This window comes from Elephas maximus, chromosome 1 (genome assembly GCF_024166365.1).
Source record: "Elephas maximus indicus isolate mEleMax1 chromosome 1, mEleMax1 primary haplotype, whole genome shotgun sequence".
NCBI classification, from domain to species: Eukaryota; Metazoa; Chordata; class Mammalia; order Proboscidea; family Elephantidae; genus Elephas; species Elephas maximus.
Window position 1 is genome coordinate 93,998,471 of NC_064819.1, and position 25,619 is coordinate 94,024,089.

A 25,619-nucleotide genomic window follows, 5' to 3' on the forward strand; every position below is an offset into this window, starting at 1 on the left:
CACAGAGAAGAGGTCAGGGTGGAGGAACCTATGAAAGACTTAGGCAGAGAACTGGCATGAGCTGACTTTGAGAGAACTAAGACCATGGAATGGAGAATGGACTGGAGCAGGTAAGGGTGGACATGGGGCAGGGAGACCCATGAGGAGGACACTGCTTCAACCAGAGGAGAAATGGAGGTGGCTTGGAGGTGCTGATTGTGGAGACGGATGAGAGAAAAACGTGGGAGTTTCTGATAGCTGAAAGTAGACTGGGAGGGGGAGTGAAGTATCAAGAGTGACTGTCAAGTTTCTGATAGAAAGAATGGGATGAAACACAGGTGTCCTTTACTGAGCTGGGAAACTGCAGGAAGAGAGGCTAGGGGAAGACACAGTGCCCCAGGGTCTTCCTTTGTAGAGCATGGGATCTGTACTCTGCCTCCAGGTGGGAAGAGAGGACTGAATGGCTGTACCTAGGGTGATCAGTGATATTAAAATATTATATTACAGTTTCTATTATCTATCAATAATATGTAAAATACACAGTAATGATATGTTAAATATTAACTCTGAGTAGCATACTGTCATTTCAGAAAGGCAGGGCCATGGTCCTGGAGCAGGTCCTGGAAGTTGTTGATATATGTACACTTAAGCCCTTGGTTGATTGCCAGATTGTGGGGTGGTTCTGGATCACCTTCGAGTCAAGAAAAAGAAAATCAATCACATCAGATGCTGTTCAAGGCTTTGGGCCGGGCTCCATTTCTCAGTTGGCACAGAGGCACTTCATGTTAACTGCCTGTCATGTAGAGACAGATCTATGCATAAAGCAAAAAAACCCCAGTTGTCTTCAGGTTAATTGTGACTCATGGTAAACTTGCACTGTAGAGTAGAGGTGCTCTCCATAGTATTTTTAGGGCTCTGATGTCTTGGAAGCAGCTCACCTGGCCTACCTTCCGAAGTGCCTCTGGGTGTGTTTGAATGGCCAACATTTCTGTTAGTTATTGAACACTTAGCTGTTTTTGCTACCCAGGGACTTCTCACCTATGCACAGAACTGGGTGTTAGTCTTGGCTGTGCCCACAAGCCGACCCCACTTCCTGAAGCCAGAAGCAAGCTGGCACATAGTAGGTATTGAGGAAATGATTCTTGAGTCTGTGTTTCTGTGTGGCCCCTCTTGCCTTTTTGTTGCGCTGATAATGCTGTTTCCTCCTTGATAACAGGGAGCAATGTCCAGAGGGCAGGGCAGAGTCTGCTGGGCTGCTTTCTGTAAGCTTTCACTTTCAGAGGGTGAAAAGACTGGAGTGGGGTGATTGTTCTGGTGGGAGTGCTCTGTGGGGGCCCAGGCCCGGGATCTCTGCAGATATCTCTGTAATCAGGGCTGATCCTGCTTCCTTGGCTCTCCTGGGAACCACCTGCCTCAGCGATGGAGGACCCTGGGCCCACAGTGTCTGACCTGGAGGCAAGGACTGGGGCTCCCAGAGCAGTTAACTGCAGGTGCAAACTCTGAGGGCAGATTTGGGATCTGCCAGGGTCCCTGTGGCCCTGAACTTACTCAAGCTGCTGACCTTCAAGAAGCTCCAGGAAGTCACTCAAAGCTGGAACAAGGAGAAGCAGGTGAGTAGGCTGAGCAGACAACTATGGGCCACGGAAAGGACCCAGGGAGCAGCTGGCTGTGAGGAGGGGGCTGCGAATATGTGTGCGTTTGAGGCTGGACCATAGTCTGTTCTAAGAAGACCGAGGAGAACCACAGAGAGGCTTGTGCCTTTATTCATTTATTTTAAAGATGTTTATGTAGCACTTATTAGAACCAGGCCCTGTTTACATTACTTGTAGTAACTTTACAAACAGAAATTCAAGTAATCCTCATTACAACCCACAACAATATTGATGGAGGCCTTGTTTGCTATCCTCATTTGGAGAAGAGAAAGCCAAGACAGACAAGGTCAAGTAACTTGCCTCAGGTGGTCACAGGGTGAGTGACTGAGCCTGGAGGAGAGCCCAGCATTTGAGCCCAGAGTCTGTGCTTTCCTGACGGTAGGCTGTCTCTCTCCACCCCACACACAGTAGGAGTCCTGGAGATGGTGGGAAGGTCTCCCCCAGGGGAACAGGTGCTGAGGAAGGAAGGCCTGGTGTTTGGGCAGTGGGCTGCGGTACGCATGTTAGTGGGGTGGGAAGGGAAGGAGTGGTTTGTTCCCAGGTTTACCTAGTGGTTGTCTGACACCACAGAGTCTCCCCAGAAAGGCTGGGAGGGGCCCAGCCAGCTCAGGCTTTTCTTCTTTTCAGGGCTGGTGGGTCCCACCACCCCATTAGCATAATGAGGGTTTAGGAAATGCTCTGGTCCTCTGTGAGGCTGAGCTGTGGGTAGGCTACCTCCTGTCTGGGGTCCCTGACTCCTGCCCTGTCTCTCCCCAGCTCTGAGGAAATGGAGGGTGGCTCCAGTCGACCTTTGCTCTGCCGTTTCACCTCCCTGCTGCTCCTCCTTCAGCTCCCCATGTGGGGGTCTGCAGGTTAGTGCTCCACACCCCTCTGTCTGTGTCTCCCTCTGTTTTGTGGGAACCACAGGTGAGCTGCTGATTCTGTCAGGAGAGATGGAGCTGTGGGGGCCCTGCCCTAGAGAGATTATGGTGCACCCCACTAATTGTAGTTAAGAATTATAAAAAACCCACTAAACCATAAATAAGGGTAAAGAATTCTGACCATTGCCCCACCGTGACTTCTACAATGTTTAGAACAGTCAAATAGACAATGTCTGAAAATAGCCTTCTTCCCATTTCCCTGCTCTGCTAGTGTCCTAAGCAAAGATGCATGCATGCATTAATTCCCTTTATTCTCCTAATGTTCATGGGGAGTCTACTATGGCTTAGTTGTTGCTCTACGAACAGAACAGACAGAGACTCTCTGTCTTCATAGAACTTACATTCTAGGAGGAGGCAGTGAATATTAAATGTAATAAAGCAAGAGAAACTATAGTCTGTGAGAGGAGATTAGGGCTATGAAACCCTGAAGTAGAGAAAGTACGAGCAGTGCTGGGGAGGGGGAGACAGCAGGTGGGTCATGGGTAGGCAGCAGTACTCCACAGGGTAGTCAAGAAAGAGAGATGTGGACTAAGACTTGGGGAAGAAGCGGAGTGAGAGTGAGGATCTCTGGGATTAGAGAGTTTTTGCAGGAAGTGTTAGCTCGTGTTCAGCTGGCAGAGTGCCTGGTGGTTCAGAGAACAATAAGAGGTAAGCTTTGGTTGGAGCAGAGGGAGTGAGGGGGAGGGATGCAGGAGTTGAGGTCAGAGTGGTCCTGGGGGCCAACCCCATAGGCTCTATGAGTCACTGGAGGGAAGTGGGGAGCCATTGCAAGGGTTTGAGCAGAGTGGGGCCCTGACATGTGTTGGCTCACACACTCTGGCTGCCGTGTAGAAAATACACGGTCGGGGTGGGGAGAGGGTAAATGGGAGAGTTCAGTCGGCTGCTATCCTCCAGGTGGGAGACAATAGTGACTGGAGCCAGGGTCGAGCAGTAGAGAAGAGAAGATGGTATTTGGGGATCCAGAGCGACTTGCCCTGCAGTGGAGCCAAGTTGTAGCCCATCCACCTCAGAAGGCCGAGAGTGACAGGCGGGATGTGTCTTCTTCTTTAATAAGCCAAGACTGAGCCTCCTGGAAGCATGAGAGTGAGCTCATGTTCTAAACAGAAATAGCATTTGACCGTGGGTTTTAAGCGCACATATAATTCAGTGTAAGAGAAAAGATATGGGCACAAATAATGAAAGGTATGTGCAGGAGTGGGGAATTTCCTGGTGGTGTCTGAACAATCAGAGCTCAGACCTAGATTTCTGGTGACCTCTGGTCAGCTTTCAGTCCTGTCCTGAGGTGGGGCCAGGCTAGGGCTGCGCTTCTCAAAATGTGGTCTGTGGACCAGCCTATCCCTGGAACTCTTTGTTGTCATTGTTTTTAGCTTCTGTAAGTTGGCCCTGAGTCATGGTGACCCCATAAACAGTGAATCAAAAGTTGCTCTGTCTGCATGGAAAGTAAGAATTCTACCATTGACCCACCAATGCCTTGGGGAGCTCCTTAGAAATGTACAATTTGGACCTCCCGTAGACCTACTGAATCAGAAAGTTTTGGGGTGAAGTCCAGACATCTGTGTTTTACAACCCTGTGCGTGGTTCTGATGCATACTCAAGCTTGAGAACCAGGGAGTTAAAGAGTTTTTAATGGAAGGGACTCAGTCCAGAAGCCCAGCCACATGAGGGAGGCCCTTTGACATCATTTCTGGGCCATGATGTTGTGGTCAGAATATCTCATCCTATTCAGTGTCCCCACAGCTCATTCCTTTAGGAGCCAGGGTCATCTCCAGTTTTTACTTGATGGCATGATTTCTCCTACCTTCTGCGTTCATGTCTGTAGCTTTCTCACTCTCATGTCTTGTCTACAGAAGAGTTCCTGGTGATTGGCCCCACGGACCCCATTGTGGCAGTGTTGGGTGGGGACACCACGCTGCCCTGCTTCCTGTCCCCTGCCATGAGTGCAGAGAACATGGAGCTGCGGTGGTTCCGTTCCAAGTTCTCAGAAGCGGTGTTCATCTACCAGAACCAGCAGGAGCAGAAGGAGGAGCAGATGCCGCAATATGCAGGACGGGTCTTGCTGGTGAGGGACTTCCTCACCCAGGGGCAGGCTGCTGTGCGCATCCACAAGGTCCAGGTTTCTGATGATGGGTTGTACACCTGCTTCTTCAAAAAGGGAGGCTCCTATGAAGAGGCTACGTTGGTGGTGAAGGTGGCAGGTTGGTGACTTGGTCTGTATATTCTAGAGTCTTGGAGTGTTGGAGTTGGGAACAGCCTCAGGGATGATTTAATTCAGCCCCTCATTTTAAAGATGCAGAAAAGGAGGCTCATTCATTCATTTATTCCATATAAATAATGTAGAGCCCATACTATGTGCCAGGCCTTGTTCTAGGTGTCAGGGATATATCAGTGAGCGAAACAGAGATCCCTGCCCTGTGGTGTTCGTCTTCTAAATGCAGAGATAGAAAAATCAGAATAAACTTTTAGGGTATAGATGATGTTAGAAGGTGATAAGTTCAGAAGATAAAAGACAAGGTAGAACAGAGAAAGGGAATCAGAATGTGGGCGTGGGGAATGGAATGAGGACTGAGCTGGGCTTTATTGAGAATGTGCTGTCTGAGCAAGGGCTTGAAGAAAGTAGGGATTTAGTTACGTGCCTGTCTGGGGGATGAAAATTCCAAGCAGAAAGAAGAGCCAGTGCTCTTCCCTGTGGTGGAAATGTGGCTGTTATATTCTGGGCACACAAGGAGGCCTTCTGGCTGGTGGGAGTGAATGGAGGACAGGATGGTAAGAGGTGTCCTTAGTGGACAAAGAGATGTTCCTGGTATAGGCTGCACAGAGGAGGGACTGGTTAATGCTGCCTGGGGTGGTCAGGAAAATTCCCTGGGAGTAGATACTTAAGCTGGCACTTGAGCTCATCAAGCAGTGTTCCAAAGCGTCCTCAGGAGTGAGGGACTGAACTTGAAAAAACATGGGGGCACAGAGAGCATGGTGTGGTTAATAGCAAGTAACCAAATAGGCCTTGGGACTAGAGTATGTGGACTTTGTGGGGTACAGGTGGTGGAGGTTTTGTGGGAGGATTTGAAAGAAGGGGTTGAAGAGGAAGACAGGTGTCTTCTCTGATTTCAGAGAAGGCTTTGTGTGTTATGTTGCAGAGTTTGGATGCAGAGCTGAGGTAATTTTAAGCAGAGCAATGCTGGGAATGCTCATTGTGGCAGTTGTGAGGAGGATGGATACAAGGGAGAAAGGCCGGCAGCATAGAGTGTAGTCATGAGGCAGAGAGGATGACTGCCTGACCTCAGGCAGTGGCTGTGAGGTGGGAAAGGAAGGGTCAGACATTAAAGAGATTTGGAAAGTAGACTCAACTGAGGGAGTAGATTTGGTAATATAGGAGTTTGGAGGGGAAGAGAAGACCACAGAGATTGCCAGAGTTTTCCTTGGCTGTTGAGTGGAAGGACTATTGATAATTATGTATCAAATACATATCACTGTAATAATGCTATGTGACAATCGGTCACAAAACCTCAGTACTATAAAACAATAAACATTTATTTAATTTGAGCTTTTATAGAGTTTACGTAATCTAGGCTGGGCTAGGCTAATCTTAAGTGGGCTCATTCATACATTTTTGATCAGCTGAAGAGTTTCCCATGTGGACCTTGGCTGGGTTTTTCTTATGGATAGGAGTCAACTGGCTGATTTCAGATGGCTTCAGCTGCGAGACTGGTGTGACAAGGCAATGTTCCCTGAGTTTCATCATATTGCAGGCTAGCTGAGCATGTCCCTCCTGTGGAAACAGTAGAGGGCCTAATGGTGAAAGGAGTTTTTAAACCTTTGCTTCTGTCACATTTGCTAATTTCTCACTGGTCAAATAAAGTCACATGACCTATTCAAGAGTAAGAGTGGGAAGGCACTACAAAGTGATGTGGCTAAGTGTGAGGTGGATATAAAGAAGGTGAAGACCCAGGCTTATCCTCGTGGTCAATCTATCCCAGACATTGCAAAATGATGAATTCTGTTCTGCAGTTTTGAGTTTGAAGTTTATATGAGGAATCCTTGTAAAGATAATACATGGGAATGTGGTTGTAAAGATGGGAAACTTGGGAGACAGAGGTGCTTAATTCATATAATTTTGGAAGTGATTTATTGAGAAGCAGTGGGAGCAAAACGAAGCCGGGGAAACTGTGATGTGAGAAGAGTGGAGATTCAAGGACAAAACCGTGACAGGACTCCTGCCTTTAAGGAGTGGGGGTAGGAAGAAAAGTCCAGAAAAGAGAATTAGGAGAGTGACCTGAGAGGTGACAAGCCAAGCATAAGAGAAAGGTGACCAAGCCAAGATGGAGCCAGTTTCAAGATGGAGTTGAGTGTCACGTGCTGAAGGGAGACTGAGGAATCAGGGCTGCAGGGTGATTTCTGAGCTGCCTAGTAGCAGACTTTTGTTAACTCACCAAGAATAGACCCAGTGGAATAGTGAGAGAAGGCAGACTGTTGGAGGCTGAGAAGTAGGTGAGAGGTGAGAACATTGAGGTATTCATGGATTATAAAGCTTACTCTTCTAAGAGGAAAAGGAGACTGTAAAAATTTGAACATGTTTATGTGCTTAGGAAAAGAAGCAGTGGAAAGGAAGAGATTAACAATGAGGATGATGCAGGGAGGAGTGAGGGCCCTGGTGGTGCAGTTGTTAACTGCTTGGCTGCTAACCAAAAAGTTGGCAGTTTGAGCCCACCAGCTGCTGTGCGGGAGAAGGATGTGGCAGTCTGCTTCTGTGAGGATTTACAGCCTTGGAAACCCTACAGGGCAGTTCTACTCTGTCTTACAGGGTCGCTATGAGTCAGTGGGTTTCTGCAGTGGGTAGAGAGCAAAGAATTGAGAGGCAAGAACAGAGGAGAGGGAAGGGAGATGATAATTGATGGGACCAGGCCCTAGAAGAGACGGTGACCTTTGGTTTCCAGAGCTCAGGGGAAAAATTATCCTGGAGTGAAGGAGATTTTCTCTCAGTTTGTGACGGGAAGATGAGAGTAAGATCAGTTTGGATGAAGAAGAGTTTGTGGGTAATTAACACAAAACAAAAAAACAAAACCCATAAATCTTTTAATTTCAAATATTTCCTATTTCCTAGAGTAAGTTCAAAAAATACTTAGTTTCAACAAAAGTTATGATCTAGTTTAACTTTTGTCCTTGAAAAGTTTTTGTAATGACTCCATCTTCTTTCTCCTGGCCTTGTCTGGCATTTTTTACTTTGAATTATGTGTTCTGGGCTGCATCTCAAGAAAAGAGGTTTGAAAAATTCTTCTCGTTTTTTCTCTGGGCCTCAGTCTTTCCACCTGAGTGGCTGGGAAGAACAGAGCCCACCTTCAGAGCTCCTAGAGTCCATATGCTCCTTCCTTGGTTTCCACTAGGGGGTGGCCTTCCCATAGAACTTCCAGATTGTTCCCTTAGTTTCACGCTGCCAGGGTCCCAGGATGGTACCTGGGACAAGGCAGCGTCCTGGGCTCCACAGCTTCTCTCTTGCAGGTGTGGGCTCTGCCCCTCAAGTGCACATTGAAGGGCCGGGGGAAGATGGGGTCCGTGTGGTCTGTATGGCCTCTGGATGGTTTCCGAAGCCCCAGGTTCAGTGGAAAGACCTTACTGGAGAGAAGTTTCTAGCTTTCTCTGAGGCCCATGCCCAAGACGCTGATGGGCTGTTCCATGTGGAGGCCTCGCTGGTGGTGAGAGACAGCTCTGTGGGGAACGTGACCTGCTCCATCCTCAACCCCATCCTGGGCCAGGAGAAGACGAAGGCTATTTTCATTCCAGGTCAGCGCTGCTCCTGCTCCCAGCAGGGCCGGGATGGAAGGGACCAAGTCCCTGAGTGTGCTGGGCTGGGCTGGTGTGGGTGTGCCCTGACAGGGTCCCTGATTTGGTCGCAGAGCCCTTCTTCCCTCAGGCTTCTCCCTGGAAGCCGGCTTTTGCCATGAGCCTGACTGTCCTGGGGCTTCTCATCCTTGGGGCTGGCTATTTTCTCAAGAAGGAGCACTCAGCAAAGGTACAGGCCCAGCAGGAACAGGAGAATCTTCGGCTGCATAAGGAGGAGGACAGGCTGACAAAACAGGAGGCACTGAAGGCCAGAGGTAAGGCAGGGGAAGGGCCAGGCTGGTGAGGGCAGAGCTGGTGCTGAGAGGGAACAGCTGACAGCAGGACCTGAGCCTCTGGCTGTGGCCTCCAGGGAGACCCAGGGCCTCTGCCCAGAACAGGAGGCTCAGATCTGGAAAAGGCAGCTGGAGCCGTGGAGGCTCAGATGGGTCTGGAAGGAAAACTTTGTCCAGCATATGGCGAGGGTCTTTTTGTGGGTTCTCCAGGCACACAGTCTTTCCTTTTCTTCGGGGTGGGAGTTCATGCTTATTTTCTCTCTTTCAGTTGAACTTCAGGCAGAGCTGGGTAAGTTCTTCTCTCCCTCTTGTGGTCTCTGTGTCCCTTTGGGTGGGGGAGGGGAGGTGGGGACATTCTGGTTCTTAGCTCACCTCATTTCCTGTGTGTTCCTTTCAGACTGGAGGAAGAAGGTTTACCAGGCTGGTGAGTGACTCTCCAGAAGTCCCTGGGTCTCCTACCCCATCTGTGCCCAGGTGTCCCCTCTCCCCGTGTCTCTCTGGTATAGACATCAGGACCCCATTCCCTGGGGGCAGAGGTGGAAGGTGTTGGGGAGGGGAATCCTGCTTCTGGGGCTCTATGACCTGGGCCTCTGCTTCCCTTCCAGTGCTGGGAACCTGGGGGTGGTGCAGAGGCTTAGTGAGGGGGGAGGGCCAAGGGGAGCACTTGTCCCCGGGGAGAAGTCCAAGGGGGCACAGATGAGGTGTGGAATGACGTTTCCAGGCACCACAAGTATGAAACATGCCTGACTGCGGCAGCTGGAAAATGTAGGGGGAAGGTGTTCCTGCTAATGTGTCGTTGTTATCAATGTCTATTCATCTTGGAATTGGGGGGGGGGCATAAATTAGAGATTGCCCCTGGGATCTTGAATTGTGTGTGTGGAGGCAACTCAGAGATTGCCCCTGGGTGCTTGTTACCTCGCTACAGCTCTGGTGTGGTGGTGACCTCTGGAATCTGTCATGCATTGTGGGTTTTCTCACCCCAGCCCCAGCCGGTCCACAAAGCTCTCATTCTGTACCTGGAAGCTAAAAGGCAGATGCTAAGGGATTTCATTTAAGGAGCTACATAAAAAAATGGGTCATTAAGTTTAGGGGTGTGACTTAGTGGTCCAAGAATCCTCCTCTCTAGGGGTGTCACTTCTGTCCTCTCCAGCTCCTGCAGGTGCTGATGGAAAAGTGATGGGGAGAGGACCAGGATGAGTAAGCAGGGAAATGTGATAATATGAGCTGAGGGCTCCCCAGAGCAGAGGTGTTATTATCTCTAGAAATTTTTTTTTCCAAAATGGTTGGCCACTTTTACCCTGGATCTGGCCCCATATCTTTGTCATTCATTTCCCCTTTCTGAGGGAATATATATTTTCCAGGTATATTTTTGCAGGAAAATACTAACTATAACAATGCTTTCTTAAAATTATGGAATAATTTATATTTTGTTCCCTAAAATATCATCACACATATTTTTTGATTTTCAGTGGAATGCAGGTAGGACAGGAGTTTTTGAGATTTTTGAGGCACAGTTCAGCCAAGTGACTTGCCTAAAGTCCCACAGCAGCAGCAGGACAGTGTGGAACTTGAACTGTAATCCAGGCTTCCTGACCTGTGGTCGTGGGAATTTCCCACCATCCCTGGCCAGCTTGGCACGCTGCAGGGGTTCATCTCTTTTCCAGCATCTGCCTACCTCTGGATAGGCACATGTTTAGGGCAGATGGGAGGGTGGCGTCCAGTCAATTCACAGGGATTGTGGCTGAGGTCTCACCAGGGTGTGTTCCCTTTCAGCCTGGAGAAAGGCCCAGCTGTATGCAGGTAAGTGACTCTAACCTTTCTGTGGCCCTACATCCCTCCCCGCCTGGGGCTTCTGCCTCAGCCTGGCCCTTCCTGCATCAGTGGACACGAAACCAGGATAAAACTGGCTTCCCTGTTCTGCTTGTTACTTAGAGAAAGAAACCCAACAAGGGGAGGGGATCAGAGCATGAGGAAGCAAAGAGGCCCCAGGGCCCTTTCTCTACTGCAGGCCTCTGGTTGGGTTAGCAACATCCTCTGAAAACATGTTGTTTACTTCACACTTCCACTTAGTGCTATCAGTGACAGTGGAGAGTTCAGTTTTCAGGAGGGACAGGAGCAGGGTAATAACTGTGCAGGTCAGGCATGGCCAGTCTCTAGAAGATTTCAGAAACGATACTTACCTGCTTAGGGGTCAGGGCTTCCTTAGGCAGTCCTTGGTTCTCGATCCCTCTGGCCCTGAGAACTCTATCCTTTTTTCGATCCAGTTTTGATTTTCCCATTTCTTCCTGGTCCTGTGAATATCGGCCTCCTCTTTGTTTCCACATGCCTTGACCCCCTGCCCTTGTTGGGTTTCTTCCTCTAAGTCTTCTTGGTTGCAGAAAACATAGTAGCTTTAGAGCAGGTGTTCTGAATCTGGGATCCAGGGACCCCAAGATATTTATGGATGGATGCCTGCGTTGGGTGTCTGTGAACCACCTGTAAACATACGAAAGATTCTGTGTATGTGTAACAGGTATAAAAATGTAATATATAATTGTTCACAGTCATTATCTCCCCTCTGAGGAGAATTTTTCTTTCGCGTAATGGGCTCAGAGTGCTAGTTTGAGCTAATTAGAGGTAATGAGTGAAGGTTGCAAAAGGAGAAACCTGAGAAGTTAAAATTGTTCATAAGAGAGAGGGTGGGGAGGGAATCAGGGAGGAAAAGAAGAGGCGGAGAAGTGGGGAGGAGATAAGGAAAGTAGAGTGTGGGAGACACCTTGTGGAGGTTTTAGATAGACCAAAGGGAGGTCGAAGAGAGGCCAAAGGTCAAGTCTATGGTGGTGGGATCTGGGGAGTTGCCCAGATAGTTTGCAGGTCATTGGATGAATGGAATGTAATAACTCCTTGACACTTCTTTGAGTGATTTCAGTAAGGATTACATTATTTTTACCCATTTTTTTTAATGATCCTATTTTTCATATGAAAATAAAATAAAAAAAAGACCCTTTACATTCAAATTCCAGCACCACCATTTAGTAGCTGTGTGATTGTGTAGAAGTTTCTTAAGTTTGTTGTGTCTCAGTTTCCCAATCAATACAATTAGATAATGAAAACCACTCTTTCACTGGGTAATTGTGAGGATTAAATAAAATAATCCAGGTAAATCATTGAGCCTAATGTATGGCAGGGATGAAGGGTTCCATAAATGATAGTGATTTTTACTACTTGTGCATTGAAAAAAGTCTGGGTCAGTATACATCGAAATAGTAGTAATAGCTCTGTCTGGGTGATTGGATTGTGTTTTAAAAAAAGTTTTTATAGTGCTTGAAGTGAAAGTTTACAATTCAAGTCAGTCTCTCGTACAAAAATTCGTATACACTTTGCTGTATACTCCTAGTTGCTCTCCCTCTAATGAGACAGCACACTCCTTCTCTCCACCCTGCATTTCCATGTCCATTCAGGCAGCTTCTATCCCCCTCTGCCTTCTCATCTTTCCTCCAGACAGGAGCTGCCCACATAGTCTCATGTGTCTGCTTGATTCAAGAAGCTCACTCCTCACCAGTATCAGTTTCTATCTTAAAGTCCAGTCCAATCGCTGCCTGAAGTGTTGGCTTTGGGAATGGTTCCTGTCTTGGGCTAACAGAAGGTCTGGAGACTATGACCTCTGGGTCCTTCTAGTCTCAGCCAGACCATTAAGCCTAGTCTTTTTATGAGAATTTGAGGTCTGCATCTCACTGCTCTCCTGCTCCCTCGGGGGTTCTCCGTTGTGTTCTCTGTCAGGGCAGTCATCGGTTGTAGCCGGGCACCATCTAGTTCTTCTGGCCTTAGGCTGATGTGGTCTCTGATTTATGTGGCCCTTTCTGTCTCTTGGGCTCATAATTACCTTGTGTCTTTGGTGTTCTTCATTATTCTTTGGTCCAGGTGGGTTGAGACTAATCGATGTATCTTAGATAGCCACTTGCTAGCATTTATGACCCCAGATGCCACTGTCCAAAGTGGGATGCAGGATGTTTTCTTGATAGATTTTATTATGCCAATTGACTTAGATGTCCTGTGGAACCATTGTCCCCAAACCTCCACCACTGCTACAGTGGCCTTCCAGTGTTCAGTTTATTCAGGAGACTTCTTTGCTTTTAGTTTAGCCTGGTTGTGCTGACCTTGCCTGTGTTGTGTGTTGTGATTCCCTTCACCTAAAAGAGTTCTTATCTACTATCTGATTAGTGAATACCCCTTTCCCTCCCTCCCTCCCCACTCTCATAACCATGAAAGAATATTTTCTTCTCTGTTTAAAGTATTTCTTGAGTTTTTGTAATAGTGGTCTCATACAATATTTGTTCTTTTGCAACAGACTAATTTCACTCAGCATAATGCCTTCCAGATTCCTCCACGTTATGAAATGTTTCACAGATTCATCATTGTTCTTTATCAATATGTAGTATTCCATTGCGTGAATGTACCATAATTTATTTGTTTGTCCGTTGATGGGCACCTGGGTTGCTTCCATCTTTTTGCTATTGTAAACAGTGCTGCAATGAACATGGATGTGCATATATGTTCATGTAAAGGCTCTTATTTCTCTAGGATATATTCCAAGGAGGGGATTGCTGGATCGTATGGTAGTTCTATTTCTAGCTTTTTAAGGAAGGGCCAAATCGATTTCCAAAGTGGATGTACCGTTTTATATTCCCACCGGCAGTGTGTAAGTGTTCCAGTCTCTCCATGACTTCTTCAAAATTTATTATTTTGTTTTTGGATTAATGCCAGTCTTGTTGGAGTGAGAAGGAATGTCATTGTAGTTTTGATTTTTCATTTCTCTAATGGCTAATGATGGTATTTCCTCATGTATCTGTTAGCTACCCGAATGTCTTCTTTAGTCAAGTGCCTGTTCATATCCTCTACCTGTTTTTTTTTTTTTTATTGGGTTGTCTTTTTGTAGTTGAGTTTTTGCAGTATCATGTAGATTTTAGAGATCAGATGCTGATCGGAAATGTCATAGCTGAAAACTTTTTCCCAGTCTGTAGGTAATCTTTTTACTCTTTTGGTGAAGTCTTTGGATAAGTATTGGTGTTTGATTTTTAGAAGCTCCTAGTTATCTAGTTTCCCTTCCGCATTGTTAGTAATGATTTGTATACTGTTTATGCGATGTATTAGGTCTCCTAACATTGTCCCTGTTTTTTCTCCCATGATCTTTATTGTTTTAGATTTTATATTTAGGTCTTTGATCCATTTTGAGTTAGTATCTGTGCATGGTGTGAGGTGTGAGTCTTTTTTCGTTTTTTTGCAGGTGGGTACTAGTTATGCCCGCATCATTTGTGAAAGAGATTATCTTTTCCCCATTTAACTGACTTTGGGCGTTTGTCAAATATCAGTTGGGTATACGTGGATGGATTTATGTCTGGATTCTCAGTTCTGTTCCACTGGTCTATGTGTCTGTTGTACCAGTACCAGGCTGTTTTGACTATTGTGGCAGCATAATAAGTTCTATATCAGGTAGTGTGAGGCCTCCCACTTTGTTCTTCCTTTTCAGTAATGCTTTACTTATCCAGGGCCTATTTCCCTTCCATATGAAGTGATTTGTTTCTCCATCTCATTAAAAAATGTTGTTGGAATTTGGACCAGAATTGCATTGTATTTATAGATCATTTTGGGTCGAAGAAACATTTCTATAATGTTAAGTCTTTGTATCCATGAGCAAGGTATGTTTTTTCCACATATGTAGGTCTCTTTTGGTTTTTATAGTATTGTAGTTTTTTTTGTATAGGTCTTTTACATCTCTGGTAACATTTATTCCTGCGTATTTTATCTTCTTGGGGGCTACTATAAATGATATTGCTTTGGGTGCGACGTTCTTTTTGTTGTGTAGAGGAATTCAACTGGCTTTTGTATGTCTACCTTGTATCTTGATACTATGCTGAATTCTTCCATCAGTTTCAGTAGTTTTCTTGAGGATGTTTTAGGGTTTTCTGTGTATAAGATCATGTCATCTGGAAATAGAGATCCTTTTACTTCTATCTTACCAGTGTGGATGCCCTTTTTTTCTTTATCTAGCCTAATTGCTTTGGCTAGGACCTCCAGCACAATGTTGAATAAGAGTGGTGATAAAGGGCATCCCTTTCTGGTTCCCATTCTCAAGGGGAATACTTTCAGACTCTCTCCGTTTAGGACGATGTTCACTGTTGGCTTTGTATACATTCCCTTTATTATTTGAGGAATTTTTCTTCTTTTCCTATTTTGCTGAGAGTTTTTTTTTTATCGTGAATGGGTGTTGGACTTTGTCAAACGCTTTTTCTGCATCGATTGATAAGATCATGTGGTTCTTGTCTATTTTTTTATTTATGTGATGGATTACATTAATTTTTTTTTCTAATGTTGAACCATCCCTGTATACCTGGTATGAATCCTGCTTGGTCATTGTGAATTTTTTTTTTTGATATGTCGTTGAATTTTATCAGCTAGAATTTTGTTGAGGATTTTTGCATCTAAGTTCATGAGGGATATAGGTCCGTAATTTTCTTTTTTTTGTGGTATCTTTACCTGGTTTTGTTGTCAGGGATATGTATTTTTAGCCATTTTTGAAGTAAACATCTAACTGATAAGAAGATCATGCAAACCTTCCAGTGGTGGTGGGGGTGGTGGGGCAGGAGTAGGGTAAGGGGGAAACTAATGCAGTGAAGGGCTATCCAGAGGACCTGTTTTCTCTGGAGTGAGTTCTGACATGTGCCTCCTCGGCCTGTGTAACATCCCCATTCTGTGCTCCCGGATGTTTTTCTTCAGAGTCAGGGATACGTATCACGAGAGACAGAGAGGTGTGACTGGGGAGCAAGGAGATCTGGGGAGCAGATATGTGAGGAACCACGTTAGTGAACCTTCCTGAATCTCCCAGGGATTTATTTGTAAGCAATGAGGATCATCATGAACAATGAGGAAAAAGGAGGAGATAATCTTCTTTTACCATCTCCCCCTTCTTTGCTGAATTGAAGTCTCAAGTAATTTAATGTACACCTTGTATATCCTTCTGTTTTCTAAAGGACAAACACCACCATTACAATAGTCTCAACATTTTCATATTAATAGGTTCATAGTGGGAGCCAAATAAATGTCTAATATGCTGTTATTTATAAAACTGGAACAATAATTTGTTACTTAAAGATTTTTTGTGAAATGAAGTAATGAGTATATTAAAATCCACGCCAGTGTATTTAATGCATTTAGAGTTTCAAAATTAAATGCCAGTTCTCATTTCTCCTCTTCCTGCTTGTTCCTTCCGTTCTTTTTCTTTAGCAGTCTCCAGGAATTATGGTATAGAAAATTATAGTTGGGTCTCAACTAATATCTTTGTGAAAAACCAGCAAAACAGAGCTTACTTTTCTCCATGGGGTCAGGTGGATCACCCTGACCATTTTATGTGACCTTGTTCCATCAAGCAAATCAACAAAGACAGAAATGCCAGTATAGCCAAATGAACCTGTAAAGTGGGGATGGTGATCACAAATTTTCACATCACATATGCAAAACCTATGCCATTTACTTGTTTCTATAAATGATCAAAGCTTGTTCCTCAGTCTCTACCCTTTGGAGGTGTTGAACAATTTATGAGTCAGAAAAAAGTTAAAATAATGTTGGAGATTTATTAGTTGATCATACAAATCACAAATTGGGCAACACACAGTATGAGACTGGATGTTGAACCCGAGATGAGGCAGCATGGGGTTTTTATAGTTCAAGGAACAAAGAAAGTCAGGGAAGTCCAAGTGGTTTGACTGAGTCTTTTGGACATTCATCAAAATGTCTCTTGAAATCCTTCATTCTTCAGAATTGTGTTTGGCTAAGGAGACAAATGATGAAAGTGTGAGGGGTCAGTGCCTGGGGCCACCAGCTTGTGTGGAATGTAGGCTATTTTAAGATTATTAGTTACACTAAAAGTTCAATAAACAAGCTAGTTATTATCTCTAAAGTTTAGGTTAGCTTTACTTTGTCTTCTTCAGATGCCGTTTGAAATCTTCTGCTCAGTTCTTTTACTTCATCAGTTCTTCCTTTTGCTTTAGCAGCTCGACGTTTGAGAGCAAGTTTCAAAGTCTCCTCTGACATCCATCTTTTCTTTCTTTCCTGTCTTTTCAGTGACTTCTTGCTTTCTTCATGGATGATGTCCTTGATGTCATTCCACAACTCGTCTGGTCTTCGCTCACTAGTGTTCAATGCGTCAAATCTGTTCTTCAGATGGTCTCTAAATTCAGGTGGGATATACTCCAGGTCATATTTTGGCTCTTGTGGACTTGCTCTGATTTTCTTCAGTTTCAGCTTGAACTTGCGTATGAGCTATTGATGGTCTGTTCCACAGTCGGCCTCTGGCCTTGTTCTGACTGATGATATTGAGCTTTTCCACTGTCTCTTTCCACAGATGTAGTCAATTTGATTTCTGTGTGTTCCGTCTGGCGAGGTGCATGTGTATAGTTGCCATTTATGTTGGTGAAAGAAGGTATTTGCAATGAAGAATTCATTGGTCTTGCAAAATTCTATCATTTGCTCTCTGGCATTGTTTCTATCACCAAGGCCGTATTTTCCAAGTACTGATCCTTCTTCTTTGTTTCCCAACTTTCGCATTGCAATCGCCAGTAATTATCAATGCATCTTGATTGCATGTTTGATGAATTTCAGACTGCAACAGCTGATAAAAGTATTTCATTTCCCCATCTTTGGCCCTAGTGGCTGGTATATAAATTTGAAAAATAGTCATATTAACTGGTCTTCCTTGTAGCCGTATGAATATTATCCTATCACTGACAGCATTGTACTTCAGGACAGATCTTGTTAACAACCTGCGTTATGCAGATGACACAACCTTGGTTGCTGAACGTGAAGAGGTCTTGAGGCACTTCCTAATGAAGATCAAAGACCACAGCCTTCAGTATGGATTGCACCTCAACATAAAGAAAACACAAATCCTTACATCTGGACCAATGAGCAACATCATAATAAATGGAGAAAAGATTGAAGTTGTCAAGGATTTCATTTTACTTGGATCCACAATCAACTGCCATGGAAGCAGCAGTCAAGAAATCAAAAGATGCATTGCATTGGGTAAATCTTCTGGAAAGGACCTCTTTAAGGTGTTGAAGAGCAAAGATGTCACCTTGAAGACTAAGGTGCACCTGACCCAAGCCATGGTATTTTCAATCGCATCATATGCATGTGAAAGCTGGTCAATGAATAAGGAAGACTGAGAAGATTTGACACCTTTGAATTGTGGTGTTGGCAAAGAATATTGAATATGCCATGGGCTGCTGAAAGAACAAACAAATCTGTCTTAGAAGAAGTACAACCAGAATGCTCCTTCGAAGGAAGGCTGGCGAGACTGTGCCTTATGTACTTTGGACATGTTATCAGGAGGGATCAGTCCCTGGACATGATGGTTGGTGGAATACAGGGTCAGTGGAAGAGAGTAAGACCCTCAATGAGGCGAAGTGACACAGTGGCTACAACAATGAGCTCAAGCATAACAACAATTGTAAGGATGGCTCAGGAGCAGGCAGTATTGCGTAGGGTTGCTATGAGTTGGAACTGCCTGTGAGACCAGGTTTTGGCCATATTCTCTGGACTTGGTAGAAATATCCTCTAGCCTCCTTTTTTTTTTTGCACAGGGGCAAAAGCTTTGCCACTGAAGACATCTCAGGGCTTGACAACATAAATAGGCTTTCCTTTGGTCAGCAGTCTGCCTTTCTTCTTCCCACATGAATTATGTAAATCGAAGGAGATTATATGGCTTTAGAACAGTGGTGGAGAGGAGTCTCTGTGCTCTCTTTTACATCATTTTAAGTCCTTACCCTGGGGAGGCTGGTCTCATCTGATCTTTAAGACATTTATGTTGTTGTCTGCTGAGGAGGGGAAGGTCTCATCTGGCCACTTGGGGGCATTATTGGTGACCCTCTTCCCTATAGCAGAGTCCATGTCCAGTCACTTGCCTCTGATTGGAAAACAGGTATACTATACTGCTTCTTCCTCCTGACTCTGGTCCTCCGGACCCTAGTTCTTCCTGGTCCACTGGCTCTCTGGGCATTGTTGTGTCTCCCCACCTCCCATGAGAGCATGTGAAAATTTCTGGGTCTTCAGCTTTCCACATGCAGATCATGAGGAATCTCATACTCTCTCAAGGTACATTCTTCTACCAGTGCCCCTGCTCAATGTTAGATGCGAGTGTATTAGTTTTCTATTTTCTGCCTGAACGATCTACCACTAATTTAGGGGCTTAAAACAATACAAAGTTATTACCTTATAGTTCTCTACATCAGAAGTCCAACACGCATCTACTGGGCTAAAATCAAAATATGGACAGGGCTGCCTTCCCTTCTGGAGGCTTTTGTTTTTTCAGCTTCTAGAGGCTGCCCACATTCTTTGGCTGGTGTTCTCATTCCTTTATCTTCAAAGCCAGTAATTACAGCATCTTTCTGACCCTGCTTTCATTATCCCTCTTCTTTTAATCACAGCTGGGAAAAGTCTTTACTTTTAAGCATGCATGTGATTAGACTGGTCCACCTGGATAATCCAGGATAGTCTCCCCATCTCAAGGTCCTTTATCTTTACCACATCGGTAAAGTTCCTTTTACTACTGTTAAGTAAGTGGCTTCGGCAAGTATGTTAGCTAATAATAAATGTGGCTTAGGGACTACAAGGAATCTGGGTATTACTCTTAAATCTTGAGGAAATCTCCAATCTTGATTATTAGGTTTTTGCACAGGGAATACAGGAGTGTTACATGAAGTGGTGCAGGGGATATCAATCCCTTCTGTACGAAATCTTTGATAATGGGTGGTAACCCTTTTATGTCCTCAGATTTAAGGGAGTATTGAGGAAATTTAGGCAGTTTTCTATCCAGATAAATTTGCACTAAGTTGGGCTCAGCAGATTTAATCCTGCCATTGTCTATAGAATTAGTGATTCCCTAGGGAGTGGGACACATGTATGGTAACATATTCACAGGTTTTAGGACTTAGGATTTAGAAATTTTTGGGCCCAGTGCCCTGCCTGCCACGATGGGATTTCTCTTGGAAGCTTTTGATGTCTCTGGGCTACTGGAGGAAGCAGATGACTAGATCCAATATTTTTGTGTTCTCCCATGGCTATATGGGTGATTTTGTTCCCATCACCCTATGAAAAAAGTCACGCCGCTAGTGTCTGACTTCTTACTGTATGTACGTGTTTCCTGCTTTGAGCTTCTCTTTCTCCCTTCCTAGAAATCTCTCCATTGCCTTGTAACTTGGGTCAACTTCAGCCATATCCTGAATTCTCTTCACTCATTGCTTATAGTCATTGTGTAAGTTATGTGAGTCAGTTGTAATTCTCTCCATCCATTGTTTGGAGGAATCTTACAAGTTCAGCTCAATCAGCTCTTGCTAAGTAAATGGAGGCCTTGGCAATTTTGACCTGTCCAATTCTTTCTTAACAGAGCATAGGTTTAAATGTAGTTGCTGTCTAGGAATTGTGAAAGCATAATTTGATAGCCAAAGCTGGGCAATGACCTTTTGTTCAGGTAGGTATCCAGCGTCTGAGTTCTTGGTTGTTAAGCCTTATGGTTTAGCCTTAATGGGAAGGTTGTAAAGCTTCATGGGAAGGTTGAGGGTTGTGAGTATGTGAGAGAAAAAGAAATAAATACATTAGTTCAGTGTTTCCAAAACATTTCCCCCGTAACTCCTGCATCACTCTGTTTTGCAAGAAAAGGCGCTGATCCTGATGTATAAAGTCTGCAATTCCATGATATGAAACCTGTGATTCTCTTGTAGATTGGCGGAAAGAGCAGTTCCAGATCTGTGAGTGACTCATGTGTTCTTTCTTCTTTCTCGGAGCTCCTTTTGCCTCCCCCACGGCTTCTGGCCCCTGTGTCAGTTCTCTGTGGTGATACAGTTGCAGGCACCATTGATGGTGGTGGTGTGGGTGGTGGAGGGGTTGATCAGTGTAGCTAGTGTTACACAGGTGTGGCTGATGATGGATGTGAAATAGGTATCCCTGAACCCCTGGAATCCAGGCTGGTCCTCAAGGGTAGTGTGATGGATCTTAATCCCCAATCAGTCTTTGTTCCTTCCCCTGCTTGGAGGGCTGGGAGTTTGAATCACTAGCTCTCAGTTCTTCATACTTAGCCCCCTTCCCATGCCACTAAGTAGTTCTGGGGGAAGATGGTTTTGTGCCCTTGTTATGGGCCAGGGGAGGGTCTTGTATGATTCGTTAACTCTCTTTACAGGCTCTGTCACTCTGAACCCACGTTCTGCCCATCCCAACCTGTCCATCTCTCAGGAAAAGACAAGTGTGACCTGGAAGGACATCTGTGAGAAGCAGAATGATGACAGATGCAGTGTATTGGGTCTCAAGGGCATCAGTTCAGGGCGATGTTACTGGGAGGTGGAGACCAGCTATGAAGATAAAAGCGAATGGGCTGTGGGTGTCTGTAGGGAAGATGTCGACAGGAACGACTGGTTCAGAGAGTGCCCAGACAAGGGGTTCTGGGTTGTGGGATGGTTTGAAGAGGGATATTGTGCCTGTACTACTCCTCAGACACGGCTAAGCCTTAGGCAGGCTCCCTGCAGGATGGGGATTTTCCTAGACTATGATGGCGGGGATATCTCTTTCTACAACATGACTGATGGGTCCCACATTTTCTCCTTCTCTGAGGCTTCCTTCTCTGGGACTCTCTTTCCATATTTCATGTTTAAGTCAGGAGACATATCCCTGACTATCTGCTCCACGGTCGGTGGGCCCAAGGGGCTCCCTGTGCCCTTTAACAAAGCTCCTTCTACTTTGAATGAGCCAGTGAGCCCTTCAGGGGAGGGGTTGAGCTCTGCCTCTGGTGGGGATGGTGTTCTCCCAGGGCCTGAATCTCCTTTACTTCCCCAAGGCTCCAAGGCTGTGCCTCCATAGGGACACATATCTGTCCCTGTTTCCTCACTATGGCTCTTTTTGGAGCTGCAGACTCCCCAAGGTGAAAGACTCTGAGGTGAGTGCTGGAAGGCACTGGGAGTCATGCCTTTGTGCTTTTGGATGCAGACTACTGAGGGAGTGTGAGGCTCTGAGAATTGCCAGTTCTTGTCTTGTGTTTCTATAGCTAGAAGAAAAAAAGCTGACTTGTTTGAGCTGATTGAGTGTAGGTAGAATTTGGCTATGGGAGGTTGTTTTCCTTTGATAATGAAAAATAAACTTTGTGAACACTTTATACTTTTTGTATATGAAAGAACAGGGGCTGTATCCTTCTGCAGTGTAGAGTATGTTTTATCAAACTTGATTTTGTGCAGAGTGTACGGCCCTAGTTCTATTTTGGGGGGTCTAGGCAATCTGGAAACCCTGGTGGCATAGTGGTGAAGAGTTTGGCTGCTAACCAAAAGGTCAGCAGTTCAAATCCACCATGTGCTCCTTGTAAACCCTATGTGGCAGTTCTACCCTCTCCTATAGGGCTGCCATGAGTTGGAATCGACTCAATGGCAGTGGGTTTTTGGGGTTAGGCAACGTGTCCAGAAAATGTGCATATTCAAAAATTTCCAGGGAAATGGTTGTTTGATGGACTTCTAGACGAAAGAAGTATAACATTCACTTTATGCACTTATTCTTGAATGGCTGAAACACACCTACTTTTCCAAATGTTCTGTACATTTTTGTTACTCATGAACATACTGTGTTGTGTTAATTTAGGAAATTAAGAAGTATCTGGCTCTTCTTTTGGTCAGCACTAGGGGGACTGAAGAGAATTGCTAGCCAAATTAAGATGTACATGGACAAGAGAATTTTTAGGAGCAGGAAATTGCAGAGAGCCTTGGTGTGAGCATTGTGTCAGTTGTTAGTGTATTGCCTCTTAGTACTTCCAAGTCCAATGCTCGTGGTAAATGAAAAGTCAGAGCAACAAAAAAGGGACAGGACTATTGAGCACTGAGACTCTTCAGGAATGAAGGTGCGATCATTCTACCAGGTAAAGAACTCTCAGCAGCTGAGGTTCTTGCTGACGGTGGGGGAAAGAAGGGATGGGAAGTAGAAGATGGAAGTCAAAGGTATCAACTCTAATTTTGTGGCCAGCTGCAGAAACAAGGACTATAACAGCTTTGCATATTTTATCTTTGGTTTTCATGCGTACATGTTTATTTGTACATATAGACCATTTTCTTCTTTTCTCCCCTTCTCCCCTCTATTGTTTTATGTACAAGTTGTTGGTGGTTATGTTTATTATACAGAATATGATAACAGAATATCCATTGGAACTGTGACAGAATTTAAGGAGTACATAATATAGTGGTGATAGATATAATGACTGGAAGTTTTTTTGGAAAATGGTGAGAACGTCTTCTCCTGTAAGGACATCTTTGCCTTGATAGGTGAAGACATAGTTTTGTTGCATGGAATTACCAATGTGTGTAAAATGGAGTATATGGAAGCCGAGTAGCCAAAGTGGCTGTTATCAATTTATTGCCTCTCATTTCCAAATTCACACTGTCTTTGCCCTGCTTTGTGATACTGCAGCTGGACCTGTAAACATTTCTTCCTTGTAAATGGGCACGATGTTAGACCTTGTCAGGACCCTGGGAATACACTGCAAAACATAGCAGAGGAGGAACGTCCCTTCCTGGTTCTGAGCTTTTCTTCTTGATCCTATAGTGTGAAGGCCCAGTTTGCTCACCTTTTGGTGAATTTGTCTGGTATTGCAGCATGTTGCTTTCCAGGAAGTCTTAATAACACCCGGGGTTGGGGGAGCTTCCCAGGGACTCCTGACACCAGCCCTGGCCTGTGGCATATTAGCAAACTTCTTCATCATGCAATGGCTCCCAGTCCCTCTTTTTCCAATGAGGTCTGAATGTCATGCTTGGGAGGGGACCCTCTCCCAAATTTCTTCCTTTTATGTGTTTTTTTCCTGAGCCCCAAAGGTAGTGGCTTTTCCATACAGCTGCTATTTCTGTTTTCTTTAGAGCTTTCTTTTACCTCTTAGTAGTTAAGAAACTTTTCCTAGTTAACAATTTTTTTTTGACTCATTGGTTGTTTAATATTGTGTTGTTAAACTTCTAGATATTTTATATATTCCAGTTTTCTTTTTATTTTTAAGTTCTAGCTTCATTCCACTGTGGTCCAAAAAGATGTTTTGTATGATTTCAATCTTTTTTTTTTTATTATTGTACTTTAGATGAAGGTTTACAGAACAAACTAACTTTTCATTGAACAGTTAGTACACATACTATTTTGTGATATTTGTTATCAACTCCACAAGATGTTAACACTCTCCCTTCTCTATCTGATTTCAATCTTTTTAAATTTATTGAGGCTTGCTTCGTGCTATATGATACGGTGTATGCTGGAGAGTGGTGTATATGCACTGGAGAAAAATGTAACTGTGCTGGTAGTTAACAATTTTTTGTATTAAAATTTTCTGTGTTCAAATGACTGATATGGTTTCACTCTCCTTACTGGACTCTGACTGATATAAGCCTGTAAACCATAATATCACTTAGAGAAGGGCACAGAATTTCTTACAGTGTGTGGGAAAGGGTACTTAAGGGACTTAAATATGTATGAAAAAGTTTCACTCCCACAATAATGTCATGGGCAATATAATTATTGGGGGCCTTTTTGAGTTTTAAGTATGCTCTATTCTCTCTATGTGTTAATATAAGGATCTTTGGTGGTGCAATGTTTAAGTGCTTGGCTGCTAACTGAAAGTTCAGCAGGTCGAACCCATCAGCAGCTCTGTGGGATAAAAGACCTGCTGATCTCCTCCTGTAAAGATTAGAGCCTAGGAAACCTTATGGGGCAGCTGTACTCAGTCCTATACAGTCATTATGAGTAGGAATGAACCGGACATCACACAACAACAGCAACAACAACAACAACCTGTGTTAATATAATATCTCTTCCGAGGTTCATCCTTCAGCCAAAGATTAGACAGGCCCATTAAACAAAATGAGACTAAGTGGGCACACCAGCCCAGAGGGAAGGACGAGAAGGCAGGAAGGAACAGGAAAGCTGATAATGGGGAACCCAAAGTCTAGAAGGGGAGAGACTCGGCATGTATTGCGCTTGGCAACCAATGTCACAAAAGACTATGTGTATTGATTGTTTAATGAGAAACTCATTTGCTCTGTAAACCTTCATTTAAAGCACAATAAAAAAAATTAGATTAAAAAGAAAAAGATCAACAGCCCAAGGCTGATTCCTATGAGGCAGAGGTCAGACATACCTCTTCTCCCCACCATCTTTATCAGCTCTGACACGAGTCACCCTCCCACAGCATTCTCTACTTCCCTCCTGAGTTCGATAATTCATTGCAATGGCTACACAGAACTCACAGACAATACTCAGGATCATGGAGTGTCTTAACCATCTACTGTTACTATAAAAGAAATACCACAAGTGGGTGGCTTTAACATACAGAAATTTATTTTCTCACAGTTTAGGAGGCTAAGAGTCTGAATTCAGGATGCCAGCTCCAGGGGAAGGTTTTCTCTCTGTCGGTTCTGGAGGTAGGTCCTTGTCATCAATCTTCCCCTGATCTAGGAGCCTTTCAGCTCAGGGACCCGGGTCCAAAGAATGTGCTCCATTCCTGGTTCTTCATTCTTGGTGGCATGAGGTCACCCCGTCCCTCTGCTCACTTCTCTGTTTTATATCTCAAAAGGGAATGACTTAAGACAAAACCTAATCTTGTAGATTGAGTCCTGCCTCGCTAACATAACTGCTTCTAATCCTGCCTCATTAACATCATACAGGTAGGATCCACAACACATAGGAATAGCACATCTGATGACAAAATGGTGGCTAATCACAGAATCCTGGGAGTCATGGCCTAGCTAAGTTGAAAGATGTTTTTGGGGGACCCAATTCAATCTATGACTTGGGGCTTATTAGGGAAGCAACAGTTGCAATTCTGGCTCAGGAACAGTCAAGGATACAGTTCTTGCATTAGGACAGTCTCTTCCTAGCCATGCTCAGAGGCACGCCACTCCCTGGCCTTAGGCCCCTGCCCAAAGGCACCG

The 25,619-nt window shown here is 44.6% G+C and overlaps 1 protein-coding gene across 2 annotated transcripts in view; it reads left to right on the plus strand.

The window, feature by feature from the left end:
* LOC126078794 (butyrophilin subfamily 1 member A1-like) overlaps positions 1 to 23,734 on the plus strand; it is a 163,077-nt gene extending 139,343 nt beyond the window's left edge. The window contains exons 1-10 of one of the 2 annotated variants that reach the window (XM_049889594.1): positions 1,218 to 1,589; positions 2,388 to 2,482; positions 4,399 to 4,746; positions 8,042 to 8,323; positions 8,437 to 8,637; positions 8,924 to 8,944; positions 9,053 to 9,079; positions 10,429 to 10,455; positions 20,409 to 20,435; positions 20,864 to 23,734. In XM_049889594.1, coding sequence (XP_049745551.1) covers positions 2,398 to 2,482; positions 4,399 to 4,746; positions 8,042 to 8,323; positions 8,437 to 8,637; positions 8,924 to 8,944; positions 9,053 to 9,079; positions 10,429 to 10,455; positions 20,409 to 20,435; positions 20,864 to 21,537 — 1,692 coding nt within the window. In that variant the 5' untranslated portion in view covers positions 1,218 to 1,589; positions 2,388 to 2,397 and the 3' untranslated portion in view covers positions 21,538 to 23,734. Of the gene's footprint in view, positions 1 to 1,217; positions 1,590 to 2,387; positions 2,483 to 4,398; positions 4,747 to 8,041; positions 8,324 to 8,436; positions 8,638 to 8,923; positions 8,945 to 9,052; positions 9,080 to 10,428; positions 10,456 to 20,408; positions 20,436 to 20,863 lie in introns of those variants that run through there. The other variant, XM_049889603.1, reaches the window with a different exon arrangement.
* The last annotated feature ends 1,885 nt before the right edge of the window (positions 23,735 to 25,619 follow it).